General features: G+C 40.2%; 1 protein-coding gene across 1 annotated transcript in view; it reads left to right on the forward strand.

The window, feature by feature from the left end:
- Positions 1-982: 982 nt before the first annotated feature.
- MAML2 (mastermind like transcriptional coactivator 2) overlaps positions 983-19,405 on the forward strand; it is a 427,023-nt gene continuing 408,600 nt past the window's right edge. The window contains exon 1 of the mRNA XM_072616389.1: positions 983-2,895. Within this exon, the coding sequence (XP_072472490.1) occupies positions 2,368-2,895 (528 nt within the window). The 5' untranslated portion in view covers positions 983-2,367. The remainder of the gene's footprint in view (positions 2,896-19,405) is intronic.

Raw genomic sequence — 19,405 nt, forward strand, 5'->3', positions numbered from 1 at the left:
ATCTAGTGTCCACACAAATGTTTATGATTTCATTTATATACTAAACAGATGCAAACACCACTCAAAGTCTCTGGAGAATTTAGGTGGTGCACAGCAATTTCATGGACTACAAAGAACAGCAGTGTACGTCTTAGTTGAATTGTTCAATTATTTTTCAGCCCTGTCTGACTCTTTGTGACCCCATTTGGGGTTTTCTTGGCAAAGATACTAGAGTGGTTTGCCATTTCCTTCTCCAGCTCATTTTACAGGTGAAGAAACTAAGACAAAGAGAGTGAGGTGAATTGCCCAGGGTTACACAGCTGTAAGTGTCTGAGGCTGAATTTGAACTCAAAAAGATGAGTCTTCCTGATTCCAGACCCTGTGCTCCACTCATATCAGCACCTAGGTGCCCTCCTCAGTCTTAAGGAATGGATAAGCCTACTTAATGATCACTCATAAAACACTTTACTAAATATTAGTTTCCTTGTATTGCTCTCCAGATTAATCTATACATATAGCATCTGTCTTCCAGGAGCTTACAATCTTACAGTGACTACTGCTCTTCTCTTAGTGTCAGTAATTTAGATGTCCTAATCGTCACTGTGTGGCAGCTAGTAAATGGTTCCCCTTACAACATTAATTAAAAAATGAAAACGAAATCCTCAGAGGGAAGTTGTAAGTTTGAAAGGGAGAACACATTCCCTGACTGGGAATTTCTTCAATATTTAGAGCTGATGAGCTAGTAGGAGAGAAGATGGGGAATCTCCCTAGCTTTCCCCCACCAGAATCCTTTCAGTTTAAGCATCCAAGAGCAGCTCTTTCTGATTTACTTCTTCTGCCACTGGGAGGCCCTCTGTGCTCCTCTTTCCCCTCTGCCCATCTCCAATTAATTACTCACTGGTGCAGTGGCACCAGCCATCCACCAGGGAGTCTCCAAATAAGCTTGCTCTCCCTCCCCCTCCCTCTCCTCCTCACACACCGCCTTCCCCCCCCCCCCGCCCCCCCATCTGCAGCTTTGCTGGCTCTCTCTCTTTCTCTCTCTCTGTCTCTCTCTCTTTCTCTCCTATCCGAGCACAATGAAAGCCTGTGTATCTCCGTGACTCCGGGCAGTGGAGCGAGTGTCAGCAAAGCGACTAACAACAGAGGAGAAAGAGAAAGGAAAATACCAGCTACTTTTTTTTTCCGTATATAAATCGGAGCGATCCAAGAGATTCACATTGGTCATTGCGAGTCCAAACCCCGCAGATCAACTGGCCGGGGATGGAATGTACAAAAACAGAAAGGAAAGTGACTGGACGTTACTTGGTGCAATACGCTGGAAGTTTGTAAGTCGGACTATCATTTGTAAATTACTCTGGGAAGAGTTGTTCTCTGTTGATACTGTATCTGAATAGAGCCCGGGTGGGGAAGAGCTGCCTAAGCGGGAAAGCAATGCGCTAAGTGATCTGCCTGGCTAGCTACTTTAGATTGCTTTCATTAAGGAAAGGGAACCTTACAAGAGATGAGGCTCTTACCAGTGGCTGGATTCGCGGAAGAAAAGAGCATGGTCTGAAAGTCGAGTTATTGACATTGTGAACAACCGAAAAACTGTCTCCCTCTTTTTTTGGGGGGGGGGCCGAAATAGAGGAGCTCTGTTGCAGCAGCCACAGTAACCAAACAAGGAGGAAGCATAGGGAGCACAGAAGGGAGGAGGGGGAGAAAAAAAGAAATTAAAACCAAAAAGACAGTAGTTCCTGTTGGCACATTGTGATCCTCGGCTTCTAAACTCTATTCGAAAGGCAGCACATTTTTTAAAAATGAGGAAAAGTGACTGTGGTGAGGCCATGAATCCAGGCAGCTTTGTATTGTGCTTCTTTGCTGAAATTTCCCCATAAAGAAATATTAGAAACAACTAGGTAAGGGGGGTGGGGGGAGTTCAGGTCTTGATTAACCTCTCTCTCCCTCAACTCGTGTATGTCTTGCTTTCTCTTGACAACTCCTGAGTCTTTATAGCTAAATCCTGTATCCTATAACATTAGCAAAGTACGCAGTGGCTCTTGTCAGCCTGGTTTAAAAAAAACAAACCCTCAACTCTGCCCAACTTCTCCAGAGCTGTCAGATGCAATTAGAGCAAGTTGATTAGGGTTTGTTGTCATCTTGGCCTCTCCAATTGGCTTCCTCCCCACCCTTCTTCTAGCAGGCTATTCCTCCACCCCTTAACTGCTTCACTCCTCCTCCAGGTCTCAGTTTCTCCACATGTACTCGCTCTACATGTGGCTCTGAAAACAGAATCTATATCATTATTGTTCATAATAACATTATTATTATTATTGAAAATACAAGTTTCCAGCACTAGCCAGAGTTAACCACCATACTATCCCAGAGGCAGCAATCATTGTGGCCAATAGGATGGGGGACACAGCTCCCCCTCAGGCCCCAGCAGGTGGGTTAGGGGGGGCTACTGGGGCAGGACTCCTTGGAGGAAGCTCCGTTGCCCCCAGAGTACACAGTGCTATTGTGGAACGTCTGCGTGCCCGCATCGCCATCTGCCGCCAGCATCACCTAAGCTGTGAGGGACGCTATGAACGTGGTCGAGCGGAGAGCTCAGACCGAGAACGGGAGAGCACCTTGCAGCTCCTGAGTCTTGTGCAGCATGGTCAGGGTTCAAGGAAGGGTGGCAAACACGCTAAGGCTAATGCCAACGCCACGGCCACTGCAGCACCACCTCCCACTGCCGCTCCTCCTCCAACATCAGCAGCAGCAGCAGCAGCCCCACCACCTCCACCAGACTATCACCACCACCACCACCATCCTCAGCACCTGCTCAACAATGGCAGTAACTCTGGTGGGAATGGGATCAATGGCGAGCAGCAGCAGCAGCAGCAGCCACCTCCCACTTCAACTACTGGGGACCAGAGAAATTCAGCCCTGATTGCGGTAAGCAACACTTTCCTACTCATTCTCACAAGAATCTCATGGTGTTTGGTAGCCTTGGGTATGTGCTGGAAATGGCTCTCCAATGGGTATCTGATGGGGAGTCTTCCCTTCAAAGGTTAAGGAGGAGATGGTTTTGAAATATTACCTGTCATGTACATTGATATCCACATTGTTTCCTCCACCTATAGATGACCTCCCTATCAGAACCCATGCATCTTTTCTAGGCATCTTTGGAGTTCATGGAATGTAGAAGCAGCCTGAACCTGGCAAGGAAGGGCTGGTCAAACCTCTATCACAATTCTATCTCTGTGCCAGGGGGTGCTTTTCATCACATCTACCATGAGAATGGATTTGAAACACCTTTAGGCCCGACTCACCATTCATTTGCTTTAAAGTACACATTGGTCACCTCTATCCCATTTTAGTTATGTGAACTCTTCTCAAACTAACCCATATCTTTCAGCTTTGAGGATACCTGTGGCTACCTGTAGTTGCAGAGCAAATATTAATTTATTTCAAACAGGAATTCCTATGAAAGTTCCAAAAATTGGAACAGGAGGTTTCAAAATAGAAGGAAAGTTTGATTCTGGTTTAGTTTCCTTGGTGTCTGTTGCTTAATTTACTCTAGATCCGGCCTGTTTTCTTTCCTGCTATGGGCAAACGAGCCCCCTCAACTATCCATGAGAAGTTAAAGTTGACTAACCTGCCTGCGTCAGTGTACACATGAACAAAGGTGTATTTGCACAACATCTTCTAAGGAAGTACCCAGTTGTTGGCTGCTCCCAGAGACAGGATATCATACTTGAAGGGTCTGATTAAGTTTCTGGCCTGGAATTCTTCCCCAGCTGCACAGACACACCCTGTCCCAGAGGGAGGATCTTTTCAATCATTGGCTCTTGGTGCCAGGCACAGTCACCTGACCTCTTGTTGTGTATATGGCTTTGCCCAGATACATGGAGCTAACTGGTCAGTGGCCCTTGGATGGAAGGTGGTGCCTCATCCCACAGCAGCCCCGAGTTCTGTTATGCCACTGATGCTTTGCATCTGTTCACACTGCTTAGCTCAATTCAGCTTCAGCCAACTCTAATGAAAGCCAGTCACAGGAAATGGCCAAGCAAGCCAACTCTAAAGTATTCAGGAAGCCCACTGGAATGGATGAGAAGGCAGATGCAAGTCACCTGTTGAATGGCCCAGACAGTGTGCTCTGGATTTGGGAGCTATAGATGGCAGCCCTGATAGCTATAAGAAGCAGCTAGGTACCACAGTGGATAGAGCACTAAGTCTGGATTCAGGAAGACTTGATTTCAGATACTTACTATCTATGAGAGCTTGAGCACTTAACCACTGCCTGCCTCAGTTTCCTCAACTATAAAACAGACATAACAATAACACCTACCTCCCAAGGTTGTGATGAGGATCAAATGAGATAATGGTAAAGTGGCTTAGTACACACAGTAGATATTCTATAAATGCAAGATATTATTATTATTTATTATTATATGGTACAACTGCCCAAGCAGCCCCTGAAGTATTCAAGGGCCCTGCTGTCACCCCAATTTTCACTCTCTCCAAACTTTGCTGTGGGCAGATCTGGCATTTTAGCATTACTGAGAGATCTCTGTGTGATAAATATGTAGTATTTAGATCCTGTGACTTCATTTTCCTTCATCATCTTTGGTTCTCCTTTCCCTTTACCACTTGCTTTATCACTAGCTAGTGAATCAAGATCCCTCGAAGGGTAACAGGAATTTGATTTGTATGAGAGAATATGAAATATGATAAAATATTTCATATTTCATATGAAGTGAGCAATGGAAGGTGGGGGTTGGAAGAGGTTGCTGGGTTTCATTGAACCAATGAAAAACAATAGGGTTTGTGTGTACGTCACAGGCATCTGGGGGCCTAGAGTATCTAAATGCATTGATTGTCTCCTACAGTAGATTTATAATCTGTCTTCAAGTCTACTAAGAATACAGCTTTGTGTGCTGTCTAGTGTCCTAATCAGTGTGCCTATGTATGATGCACCAAGAGCGAGACACTCATCCCAACAGACAGACCAGTTTCTGCTCTCTGTGCCAAGAGTGGAGAGGGAGAGAAAGTACATTTTGGGACTTTTTTAGGTATCCTGAAAAATCCCTGCCTTGGCAGTGATTTCCCCAAAACCTCCTTCCTAAATGATGATGAAGGGATTTTTGCTACTAGAAAGGGACAGATGATTTGGGATTAGATGTAGAGCCCAGCAAAAATGGTATCTTTACTCCTGGTATTTGGCAATGGAAAAGAAAACAAAATTCTGGGATCACTAAGATTTTTCAGTGTTCCTATGACACAGGAAAGGATGCTCTGCTTCAGCTGAAGGCTTATCCAACTGTAGTATTCACTTCTTTTTCCTAAGAGTGAATCAATTTTGTCTTTTCCAAATATGGATCCTCCTTGGGCACAAAGAATTGGAAAAGTTTCCTAAAAGGTACAGTTAAAATAGTGAGTGAAAGGAGCCTTAAAGACCATAGTTAAGTCTTCTTAGTGGTTGATTTTCAATGACAATGTGATGCTCCATGGGGTTTGTCTTCCCCACTCTAGTTATTGGAAATTCCATTTAGGTTTTGTCTTCTAAATTTGGCGCTCCATTACTCAGCATGGTATATAGAGATGGGGCTGTAAGTGCTGTATTAACCTGATAACATTGTGTCCAAGGAGAGGCCAAATCATTTGGGAGTGATTCACTGGGCAGATTAAATCTGTAGTCAGCTAAAGCTAGACGAACCTTTATGCTCAGAAAGTCTCAGTTTAAAATGCCCTTTTCCGCCTTAGCATGTGTGTCAAAGCTCTTAAAATAATTGATATCCTAGATGTATACAGCTTTATGTGGCCTTAGTTAATTCATAAAAGCTATGTGGTCATAAAGGTCCAAAAGCAGTTTTTGGAGGAAAACATTAATGAGGATACTGATCTTCAGTGAAATATATTTTAGTGTCCTCAGTACGAAAGCATCAGCATCCCCACAGTATCTCCTAGGGGTGCTTTGCCCCTTGCAGGTGCTCAGTAAATATTTTCTGTGAATAAAATGAGATGAGTGATTTAGTATGAAAAGAAAGCTCACTGTTTCCTCTGACAGCCTGGGGTCAGGGTGCTATTCAGCTACAGATGGGTACTTTCCAACAGATAAAGCTGTAGGGATAGTACAACATAATCCCCAATCCCTGTATAATTCTGTACAAATTGAGAGCTGCAGCCTGGAGCCCTCATTCACCCAAAATCTTCATATAGCTCAAGTACAAGTTCAGAGAACAAGCCTGCTACAGCAAAACATCAGAAATGGGAGTTTTGCTTTCAGAAGTTCTATCAATCCAAAAATGATGGTTCAAGGCTATGATATTACTAATAATCGTGTGATTAAGATTGTAGATTAAATATATGTGAATTTAGGTAAAAGCTTGTGGCATTAGATAATTTCTGTTCCATGAAACAACATCATTTTAAAGTCATTGTTGGCCATCACTAATCTTTCTCTTTTGCTTTAGGTAGATGTTTTGTTTTGGTTTGGTTTTTTTCTTATGTGTGGGCTGTTTGGCCAGGATAGGTAAGTAATTCTAAGTCATCCTTGGAACAATCATCAACCTCCAACACAGTGTGGGTGAAAAGGACTATTATACCATGTGTTTGGAGATCTGTGTTCTCATCCTTGCTCTGCCCTAACTAGTTCTTTGATTTCAAGCAAGTTACCCCCTGTACATGGTTTCTTTGTCTGTAATTATGAGGACAGTCAGTCTGAAAGTCATCATGGTACAATGGGAGTGCTGCATTTGGAATCAGAGGGCCTGGATTCAAATTCTCACTCATCCACCACTACCTATGTGACCTTAGGTTTCTTGAGCCCTCTGCTTCCTTAGCCCTAAAATGAGGATATTGAACCTGATGACTTCTGAACTCTTTCTACTCTAAATCTGTTATCCTGTTATCTTACCTACTTAAGAGGGTCAAATGAACTCACCTTTGTGAGACCATCCTGTACAAGGCACTCTTTTTTATTATAAAAAGAGTTCTTCAGTGTTTGACCAGTAAACTAAAATTTTAGTTTTTCTGTGCCTAATAATAAAATGACTTTTATTCTCAATAGAGCTGTTGCCATTTCAGATTCAGGGTTGTCAAGATAAGGCTATCAGGAGAGATATCAATTCACTTAAGCTCTCTTAAAGGCCCTAGTAAATCCTAGTTACAATGTGCGGCTGCTGTTAGCAATGTGTTGGGGTCTCAGAAAACATGTTCTCTGACAGGCACATATTATAGCTCAGAGGCTTTGCTAAAGAGCTTGAAAGGGTGTGTACAAACAGTCCTGATAGGCAAATGCTACTGCTTCTAAGGAATATTAGAAAGGTCGTTTACACAAATGGGCCTGGGAAAGTTAAATATTTTGTTCACAATAGCCTAAAACGTTAATTGTTAGCTTGAGAATGTCAAACAAGTTAAATCATTGCCAGGACTCCTTGGTTATTTTTATTTGATGATAATCAAGTTTCAAATGGACAAGTCAAAGCTAAGGGAACTGCTAGGAAGGCCAAGCAGGGAGGCCTGTACAGAGTCCAGGGACAGCCCAGCTCAGTCTGGGTGTCTGGAACTGCCAGAGTGACAAATTTCCTTTCCAAGACACCAATAGGAACACTTACATTACAAAGATGCAGCAGACATTTCCTTTAAAACTGACCTTTTTTGTTGGGATTCATGGAACAGAGAGGAAGAGAGCATTCTTATCTACAAGGGACCTTATCCCTTTTTTCAATTACCTAGGAATTATAAGATCTCACAAAGGTAAAAGGCTTCAGTGGAGATAGGACTTGACCCAGAAGAGTATTTTCCCTTATCAGAAGTCAAGAAGAATCTTGCCCTGGAAACCACAGGAAGTCCTTTTGTAAATGACAACTTCAAAGCCAACAGGTTAGCCTCAAGTTTGTTTAGCTCAGTGTTGGCTTTCAGAAAGCATCCAGCTTCCTCCGAAATCTTTTCAGTTGTTATTACTACAGCAACAAATAGTAAAAGCAAAGAATAATGACTTGCATTTACATAACACTATATATATATATATATATATATATATATATATATATATATATATATATATATATATATGTGTATATGGTCACAAAATGCTTTTTCATATACGATCTCTTTAAGCCTCACACAATTACATAAGGTAGATATTACAAGTATTATCATTCCCATTTTTACAGATGACCCAGAGAGGCTGTGATTTGTTCACAGCTGCACAGCGGATGGGACATCATAATTGGGATCTGAACCCACATTTTACTGACTTCAGAGGAGTACTCTATCCACTTTGCCAAACAATTAGGCAACTTTCATAGAATTCTGTTTCAGGCCCCTTTGTCTTATGGTTTACTCTAGAGCTAGGTGGGAATGACAAAGCAATGGAGTTTTAATATTCCTAGTTCTGATATATAAATTGGATGAAAATAGTTTGCTCCATTTTAATTAGATAATTTTTAACTTCAAAGAAAATTGTCACTTGGAAGGGAATTCTATCCCATATGCTTTGCACAAACACAATTAAACTAAAGGATTATAGAAATATTTTTTATGTTCATGTGCATTTTTTTATTGAATATATACCCATTAGAATGATATACATACACTTGGGATACATAAACATATGTGTTGAGTGCTTATGCACAGAAAACATACACATGGAGTACACATTGAATTTATACACATACATGTGGTATAGCATGTACATACAAATAGGTGATATACACATGGCAATTCATGAGGCATATGTGCACTTCAGTCAACAATCATTTATTAAGCACTAACAATGTTCCAGGCACTCTGCTAAGCCTTTTACAAATAGTGTCTTATTTGAATCTCACAACAAGCATGGAAGTAGGTGCTATTATTATCAGCACCATTTTAGAGTTGAGGAAATTAAGGCAGACAGAGATTAAGTGACTTGCCCAGTCACATGAGTAGTAAGTAGAGTCAAGGATTTGAATTCAGGTCTTCCTGACTCCAAGTCCAGATCTCTATCTACTCTACCACCTAGCTGCCTATAGAAGCATTCTTAATGTTCTCCAGGGAAAAGAGTCTTCCCCCTCCCTCTGTTAGAATGGATCACAACACTATATAACCAAGATTTCTCTTTTTTTCCCCCTTAGGTCTAACCTTACTTGCTCTTCCAACAATTTAACCCCATTCTCCTTTGTTGATTCAATCAACCAACTTATAGAATTAAGGAATTACTGATAGACTTCCCCTCAAATGTTCTTGGTGAACTTTGCCTGGACTAACTTTGCTCCCATCATAGTCTGTCTTGTGGCATGCTTATTTACAAGCAGGCAATATTCTTCATATATTTTGTTAAGCACATTGTATATGATACAAGATTGCTGTTTTAGTTTAATTTAGAACTTGATCTCAGCCCTGTGCTAGGCTAAGTGGGGGCTATAGAAGAAACCTAAGAAATTTCATATCCTAAAGGAATTTACAATCTGATAGGAGGGACAAGATCAATGCATATGTAACAACAACAAATAGCATAGGTCAGCATTTCAATAAGTGCAGAATTGAGTGTATGTTACAGGTGTTTGAGGACTTGACCTTATAAAGGGCTTTACAGAGTAGCTACTTAGTGAATATTTATTGAATAAGTGAAAGAACAAATGAATGCATTTAAATTGGCCTTGAAGGATGGGTAGAATTTGGATATGAAAAGCAAAAAACATAAGAGGAGTAAGGGGAAATCTGAGCAAAAGCATAAAAATGAAAACAACTATCATATGTTTATGGGTATAGAAAACACTGACTAAGGCTGAGATTGTGGATTAGATGGTAATAAAAGGCAGTTTTTGCAATTTGGCATGGGAGTAGTCCACGGAGGACTTTGTTTAAAGTTTTCTGGAGCCCTGAGAGGTTAAGTGACTAAACTGTCCAGAGTCACACAGCCAGTATGTGTCAGAGGTGAGATTTAAACCCAGGTCTTTGTAATTCCAAGGCTGGCCCTCAGTTTACCACTCCATGAGGCCTCAAATGAAATATCTTCTGTGAAAGCATTAAAAAAAAAAACTCTAAAGACTCAAATGTAGGTATTAATATATTCTAATGTAATAAAAATATCATTTGGGTATTGAAAAATCAAGATACTTTCCTTTGAACTAATAATATAATCTTCCTTCCCCTACCTGAAGAGAGAGACCACATTTCCCCACTGAGAATCATCTACCAGACTCTTGTCCAAATAGCCTTACTTGCCTTTCTTTGAGCGTGTAATGCATACCTTGATCTTTGCACACGGCTCCCATTTATAGTGAACTGTGAACATAGAAAGGAGATGGATTAACATGAAATTATGCTTATAAGAAACAGACGAGAAACCAAAAGAAACATCTAAATTTACTGTTTTCTTAAGATACCCCCAAGGTACTTCCATTGCTAGGAACTTTCTCTGTGAATGGACAACTCTCTCACTGTAGAAACTGATGTTCTGAGTGGACAACTTTGCTTCCTTTGTTATCTTGTAAACAGTTTCTTTTTTGTAGGAAAAATATCAAGAAATTGTTTTTCAAGATGGTCTTTCTGATTCAGATCAGTTTTTAAACATCAATGTGCTAAAGGTCCTTTAGGAGTCTTGTTATGCCTCAGGTTTAATTTAATTTCAGCAGTGGGTCAATTGGACCAGTTCTGTGCCCTTCTGATTTCACAAGGCATGGGAATGTGAGCAGTAAAGGAGAGGAAAAAGATTTTCTTCCCTTCTCCCTTCTGTATCCTTTGTATAAACCTAGCCTATGTACAGTTTGAATATATTACATGATGTGTTAATCATAAGGGACTTAAATATATCTGTCAGATAGGAAGCTTTCCTACACATCTCTGAGACAAAGGTATGAAAGAACACAAGAACAGATTCTGATTCACTCCTGTAGGGAGAATAGTTCATTCATTCTCCCCCTTGACTTAGCATGAGCTCTAGCCTCTGGGTATTGGCCAAATGATTAGGTTAGTAGCATACTTTTCCCTGTGGCTTTTGCCGAATTTAGCAAATGTCTTAAAGCCACATATAAATGACATTTGGAGAGAAAGAGTCTAGACATGGGCATGCGTATGCATGTGGGATTGAGGAAGAAAAAATAGAAATATTAAAGTTGAGGAATTTATGGGAATATTGCTTCCTTAAAGAGTTAATCAAAACTTAAGAATGTTTCACATAGCCCAATAGGTATTCTCTCTGTGGCAATAGCATCAAAGGGTGTTTGGCGGGAAGGCATGGCCCTTTACCTCATTATGCATCCAGGGACATATTGGAGCCAGTTCTAACTGGCTGAAGAGAGCTGATTGTTAAAATGCCCATGTTAACATTTATAACTCAGAAATCAGCACATTCGGGATGAGGAGAGAAGGAGAAAAATAAATACATGGTAGAGAACAAAAAATATTTTAGAAAGAAGCACAGAAAAGCAGGTTAGCGTTGAAAACAATGTGTAATTTTTATTACATAGTTAAAAAAAAGGAAAAAGTCAGAAATGGAAATTCATGGTTTTATACTAAATCTTCTCTTTATGTGTTGTCATTTTGTATTTAAGTTCCAAATGAATAAAAAAAATTAGAATAAAAAATGAAATCAGCAGACTTCAAATCAGGATGCGATTTTTGCTTTGTTGATTTCTACACTTTAAAAAGTGGTAGAAAAAATGTTACTAATGAAGATTAAACTTCAAAGTGTGTCATGTATGCATTTTTTTAAAATGAGAGGCCAGTTGTTAAACATTTGCCAACATGCTCCTGGATTCATCCCATGCTGCCTAGGTTCCCTCAATAACCCAGTATATTTCTGATATCCAAGAAAATTTCATCTATCTATGAATTAGGTATGACACCTCAGAAATAATAAAAATACAATAATAGCTCATATTTATATTTCACTTTAAAAGTTTACAGAGCACTTGGTACACATTAGGTAGCCTCTAAGAGCTCCAGCCTTAGGATTCTGTAATTCTAGATGTAGAACATTCAGGTAAATTAACAAAAGGTTAGATGTGGAGGAGAACCATGCAGGAAAATTCTTCCTTTTGGAAATGGAGAGACACAGAAAGGTTAAATGACATTTCAAGTCATCCAGTTAGTAGTAGAAATTAGACAATAAATCAACAAGCATTTATGAAGCAATCTATACTACTAAGATGCCAGAAAGTATAGACGTCGGACCTTGAATCAAGAGGACCTGAGTTCAAATTCTGCCTCAGACTCTTAATAATTGTGTGACTCTAGTAAAGTCATTAACATCTGTCTACCTTAGTTTCTTCATCTGTAAAATGGGAATAATAGAGGCACCTTCCTCCCAGGTTGTTGTGAGGAAAATATGAGATGATGTTTGTAAGAATGCTTTGTAAACCTTAAAGAGTTGTATAAATGCCAATACTATTAGTATTATTTGTCAAGTACTAGCCAGTGGAGGTACGACTACTAAAAATCAAGTCTCCTGAATCTCAGTTCAGGGTTCATTACAACATAAGCAAAAACCTAGTAGTGGGCGTCCACTAGGCTCTTAGAGCCAAGGGAAGGGTCAAATTGTCAATTTTCTGGTAAATTGTGACTGTGTCTAAACTAATGTGGGTGATTCAAGGAAACTGAAATCCTAAATGCTTAGTTCTCTGAATCGTTAAGGAGACTGAATAACATCTGTTTACATAAAATCGGCAATTTATGGGGCTCCCATTCTTATCCTTTTTGAAAACCAGAAAACTCATTCATTCTCACATTGAGAAGTTATCGGGGCTAATGAACTGGAAAAACCAGTTTTCCCTGTGCTCTGATCTGACAGTGCCAGTGTTGAAAGCTCCATGCCTTGATGTGGTCCTTAGCTCTACCCCTGCTTTGCTTCACTCTACATGACGTATTACTTTCAGGAAGAAACATGAAGATGTTGATGAAGCATCCAAGTAATTTTTCTGAGTTTTGATAACTCTTAGTCACAAGTCGAATGTTCACATGGACCAGTCATTAGCCTAGGGTATGCAAAGTCATCAATTGCTCAGTGGTGTAAGTGAGCCAGGCAATGGAGACGCTAAATCTAATTAAGATAGTGCAAAGAACATTGTCAAAAGATCATAATTCAGCTGGATATTTTTTCTTGCTCGCTAATAATGATTTTTAGATCAATTTTTGTTTTGTTTTGTTAAGAATAATTTTCCTTTGTTGTCTTCAAATGCTGAGTTATTATTTCAGACTTCTGCAGCAGTATGAAACCATTCACATTACCTTTTTTAAAATTTTAAATGATCTTTTCTTGGAAACTTAGTTACCTTCCCTTCCTGTTAGGTTTTAAACTAACACAAATAAAACTCAAAAAATTATAAAAGAAAGAGCAAGGCATGTCAATGGGGCAGTGATAACTGACAACAAACACTGAGCTACTAAATTTGGATTCTATTTCTATTTCCTCTTCAAAGGAGAATGACCTTTGCACTGGAGATGACAGTACCCAAAGGGAGTTGATACTCAAGATAAAAAGATAGAGAGCACTCAGTTGTTCTTGAGGAGATCAAGTCACTTGGACCAGATGGACTACATCCTCAGTTCCTGAACAGACTGGCAGGTGACTGCCAAGTCATTCTCTGCAATAGTTATTCCTTCCACATCGTGAGGATTAGGGGCACGGAGACTTTGTGATCTGGAATATCCTCTTAAAAATTTTTTGGCCCTCTGTATACACTAGAAAAGAAGTCTGAATTTTTTTCTTTTTCTTCTATGGGATGTTTATAGTACCTTATTGTAAGATTGGGTCAAGTACTTGGTCACAGGCTCTGTGTCATCCACTGGCCTTTATGTGTTGTCCATGACACCCACAAAACTCCCCCAAAATTCCCATTTAATTTCTTATTCAGCCACAGTGGTGAAAGTTGCAATTTGGAAGGGACAACTCTATATGAAAGACTTTGGAGAATAGGAGAGGTAGCACAAAATAGGAGAAAGGCAATTGTCTCGATTTTCATAAAAGGGAAAGAGGGCAAAGTATGCAAGCCAAAGGCCAGTGAGTTAGACTTCATTTCCTGGGAACATTCTAGGACACATTATTAAAGAGATGGTTAGCAAAGGAGAAAGGTAAGCAGAGATTACAAAGTGCCAGGCATGACTTCATCAGGAACCATGCAAGACTAACTTCATTGCCTTTTATGAAATGATTGCTGAGCTAGTAGATGAGCTGAATACTGTGTATATAGTTTACCTGGATTTTAGCAAGTCTTTTTATAAAGTACCTCACTATTTGAGTGGAAAAGATGAGCAATGGGGATGGGCTAAAATTCAACAAGAAAAATTGGATGACCCAGCTTATCAAGTAGTTATTACTGAGTCAAAGTTAGAGCATCAGGAGGTCTCTAGTGGAGTACCCCAGGGATTTGTGCATGTCCCTAGGCTTTTTTTTTGTAACTTCTATCAGTAACTTGGATAAAGGTATATATGGTATACTCATTATCAGATCTGCAGCTAACAAAATCAGGAGAGAGAACTAACACACTTGATGACAGAGTCAGGAACCAAATGGATCTTGACAGCAGAGCATTAGGCTGAATCTACTAAGATGAAATTAAATAGTGATAAATGAAAAGTATAAGATGGAGGACCCATGCTTAACAGTAGTCATTCTGAAAAAGATTGGGGGTTTTAGTAGATTGCATGCAAGTTATGACTCAGCATTGTGATGTAGCTGCCAAAAAAAACACAAAAGCAACTTTGGGCTGCCTTACAAGGGGTATAGGGAGGAATAGGGAGGTAATTTGTTGTTCAGTCATATCCATCTCTTTGTGACTCCATTTGGGGTTTTCTTAGCAAAGAAACTGGAGTGGTTTGCTATTTCCTTCTCCAGCTCATTTTACATATGAGGCAAAAAGGGTCAAGTGACTTGCCCAGGCTCACATAGCTAATAGATATCTGAGGCTGGATTTGAATTCAGAAAGATGAATCTTCCTGACTCCAGATATATCCACTTTGACACCTGGCTGCCCTACTTCTTAGTTATAAGGAATGGATAAGCCTAGTTAATGATCACATAGCCAATAAGTGTCTAAGGCCTCATTTGAACTCAGGTTTTCCTGAATCCAGACCCTTCGCTCTAACTGTACCACCTAGCTGCCCAGGGAGGTGATAGTCTGTCTGCACTTTGCCCCCATCGGACCTCTTCTGGAAAAGTGTGTTTAGTTCTGGGCCCCCACAATTTAAGGATATTAACAAGCTAAAGAGAGATCTAAGGATGATAGGCTGTTGGAAAGCCTTGAGTCCATGGCATAGAATATCAGTTGAAGTGGGTGGGCACGTTTAGCCTGGAGAAAAGAAGTCAAGGTGAGGGAAGGGAGGGACATGATAGACGTGGTAGGTGTCTTCACATATTTGTACGGATTTTATTGTAGAGTGGAAATTAGACTTGGCCTCTTTAGCCCTAGAGGGCAGAACCTGCAGCAAAGGGTAAAAGGGTTGCAAATAAGACCCCTTGAGGCTTGATGACAGGAAACAATTAGAGCTGTCCCAGAGAAGAGTGAGCTGCTTCTAGAAGAAATGGTTCCCCCATCCTTAGAGGTCTTCCAAGCAAAGGTTGGAAGACTACTTTTCTGGTATGTGATATTGGGATATTTCATTTATGTATGGGTTGTACAAGTTGACCATGAAAGTTCTTTCCAAACTCTCAAATTCTATGATTCTGTGAATTTCTCCTTTGTAACCAGCTGCTTTCAGGTGATTTCAGCTGATTTGAACAGAAATTTAATTGTTTCCCCCCTCCACCACCACTCCTCCCCAAAATTACTCAAGGCAAAAGTATGATGAACTTATCAGAAATGTGTAGATACAGTAGAATCTCTTTGAGACCATGGAAACAAGGGGTGCAAAGAAATTGTTTAACAGAATACAATATGCACTGTGTCTCTGGATTGGCCATGCTTGTGTCTCCTGTTCATTTCTGGAGGTCTCTGGAGTCTCAGTTATTTAAAACACAGTAGTGTTCTTCTTGTGGTAGCATCTGAGAAATCTAGCTGTTTTTGCATGCAAGAGTGGAATGATACTTGGTAAACCTGCTAATGCTTGTGAGATTATCACACTACACCATATAATTTCACAGAGGGAAAACAAAACAAAACAATGTGTGCTCGGAGTATTATCTCAGTTTGAGTTTGTTTTTTTTTCCTCAAATGTGTTTCGAAAATTCAAAGTATAGATACCCACAAAAACCAAGGGCACAAGTTACCAGTCAGCCTTGCTGTGACAAGCAGAAGTAATGTGGAAGTTGGGGTTCTAGGCCTAGCCCTTAGATCAGTAAAAACCCTGTTTTACTTTAATAGGACGGTTGAATATAGCAGAGTTTGTAGGTTAAGCCTCTTCAGAGAGGAGAAACTGAACTTTCTCTTATGCTAAATTAAACATTAGTTTACTCCCTGGGAACTCGCACCTTCCGGGAACCAGCGAACAGTGGCTGTGCCTTCAGGGAAAGTCCTCAAGTTAACTGATTTCCCCAGGAAAAGAAAAACCTCTGGGGCCTTTTCACCTTTGTAATGCAGCCACCTTCTGTGCTGGTTGAAGTGTTCGTGTGTGTGTGTGTGTGTGTGTGTGTGTGTGTGTGTGTGTGTGTGTGTGTGTGTGTGTTCTGCTCTGTTTTGTCTATCTTGCTCAGATCACAAGCCCTTCCAGCAAGAACTGGGTCTTTAGCATAATTCTGGAGGAGCTGCTAGCGTCCAGTTTGGAATAACTAACTAGGGCCCCAGCAGTAGCCTGATGGCGTTAGATTCCAGGTCCCTCATCAGAGCTTCCTGTTTGTTACTACCTCCAGGAGCCTCGTGGCTTCCTGCTCCTAAAGCAATAGAAGGGGCTTGTGTATTGTGAACCTGAACCCCACCTCACCAGAGTCCAGCCAACTCTCACCTCAAGCCCTCCCCACCCCAGTGGCTGCGAAGAGGACTATTAAGAGCCTTGCACAGTTCTGCTGATTTCAAAACAGGACTTCACAACATAGAAGGGGGCTGATTAGGGAACTCCTCCGATCATCCTCCACCCCCACCCCCCATTGCAACAGCATCAGAGTTTTAGAATGTCAGAAACTTGGAGGTCATCTAGGCTGCTCACCTATGTTTCCCCCCACTCCTCTAGAGTTATGAAGTGAATAGCCCCCAGGTAATCTGGCAGCAGAGAATACAGATCTCTTGACTCCCCAGTCACAGTTACTTCCAGGAAATTAGAACTTGAAGGGACCTTAGAGAACATCTGTTCTAAGCCTCTCATTTTACAAAGGAAGAAAATAAAGACCAATGAGGTGAATGGTGAATAGTTCAAGTTAAGCAACCTTCCTTTGGATTTCTGTAATTACACACACACACACACACACACACACACACACACACACACGCATATTTAAATCTAGAGCTAACTCTGCATACTGTAACCAATATAGGTGAACTCTCAGTATGGAGATTCTCTCCATAGGTACAGATAAGCAACTTCTCTGTACCTTATCACCTTTGAGAGCTGCCCAGAGGCACCAGGAGGTCAAGTTATTAGCTCATGGTCACAAGTCTAGTATGCTATATAACCTCCCTGGGCCTAAATTTCCTCATCTTTGAAATGAGGGAGTTGGACTGAATTGCTCTGAAGTTTCTTCTAGGTCTCTGATCTATGAATTCATGATCCTTTGTGTCAAAGGCAGATCTTCTTGACGCTAAGGCTCCTGGCCCTATCACTAGCCACATTGTCTCTCAGTACTTTCATGCAGGTCCTCCCACCCTGAAAGTGGGTCTGGCTTAAGGATCATTTGTACCCTCTCTTCCTCAGATCTCATTTCCCCATCACTTATGATCATATTAGTTTCTAACTCACTTGTTTCCTTCCCCCTAGAAGCTTTACCAAACTTCCTGTTCCCTTGCTCTCTCACACTGAACCCCATTCCATTCCTTCTGGAGGATGTGTTGATGTCGTCATTCCTTCCACTAAGCAGCCAGTTCAGAACACTCTTCTCATATTCTTGAGGCTTCCTTGGCCTCCAGTAACCCATCAGCCAGCCATTAAACAGTTAATTCTGTCAAGATGTCTCTCTGAATGTACTGTTATGTTGCCCTTGGGACAGGTAAAACAGTAGAACAAATATATACAACATAATGTAATTACATTCGATCTCCTAGGTCACAGCAGAAGGCTTCATATTATCTATAAGAGAAAATAAATGGTTTATTTTTCAAGAGCAATGTTTCTCCCACCTTTTCATCTTTTTTTTTTTTTTAAATTACCTTGGGCAGAATTCCCTGCATAAACCAACCTACTCAATACATAAATAACCCTTTGCTTTTGTTTCTCAAATTTTTGCTTCTTAGTTATAATCATTTTTTTTTAGAACTAGGTAGAAGAAAGAAGAGAGAATTATAATACATTATGCCTCATAGTACTTTAAGATTTCCAAGAATAACAGAGATTAAGGTATGGGGCTGTGATTTCCTTGGTATAGAGAACCCTTTGGATGAGACAACTGCCACCCTCACCCCCACCCCCACACCATACAGGGTGCAACCTTACCTGAAGTTCCTTGCTTTAAAGATGGCCCGAGCCCTGAAAGGCTAAGTCACTTGCCCAGAGTCACACAAATCAGCATTTTTCAGAGCAAGGACATAACCCATATCTTCCTGGTTCTGAGGGGAACTGTCCATCCACTGTGTAATGCCCCCTCTTTTCCAATAACAATAATAATAGCTCCTATTTGTATAGAATTTTGAGGTTTAAAATGTGTTTTGCATGATAATATGTATGAATAATATATTTTATGTATTATATAATACATAATTATATGTGTGATATACAAATTAAATTCACATGTATGTGTGTATGTGTGTATACTATGCCATAAATACATATACATAATCTATGTATATTATATATACATATATTATATACTAAGTTATATGTAATAATGCAATATGTACATGGTATTATATTACCGTGTATCTATTATGTGTACCTATGATGTATATTATATAATATAAAAATATATACATATATGCATTTATTATAATAATTATTTTTATATAATGTATATATGTGTGTGTGTGTACATATATATATGTGTGTATATATATAGGCAGCTAGGTGGTACAGTAGATAGAGTTCTGGGCCTAGAGTCAGGAAGACTCATCTTCTTGAGTTCAAATCTGGCCTCAGATAGCTGTGTAAGCCTGGACAAGTCATTTAACCCTGTTTGCCTCAGTTTCTTTATCTGGAAATGAACTAAGGAAGGAAATAGCAAACCACCTCAGTGTCTTTGCCAAGAAAACCCCAAGTGGAGTCATGAAGAGTTGGACAGAACTGGAAATGACTCAGGAACATACATATATACACACATACGCATATATAGACACACTCAACTAGATTGGACTAGATCACACATATGCACAAACACACACTAATTTCAGCAATGGGTAGGAAGCACTAGGGCTGGGGGAGTCTGGAAAAGTCACACATTGGAGATGATGCTTCAAATGAA

This window comes from Notamacropus eugenii, chromosome 5, assembly GCF_028372415.1.
Source record: "Notamacropus eugenii isolate mMacEug1 chromosome 5, mMacEug1.pri_v2, whole genome shotgun sequence".
NCBI classification, from domain to species: Eukaryota; Metazoa; Chordata; class Mammalia; order Diprotodontia; family Macropodidae; genus Notamacropus; species Notamacropus eugenii.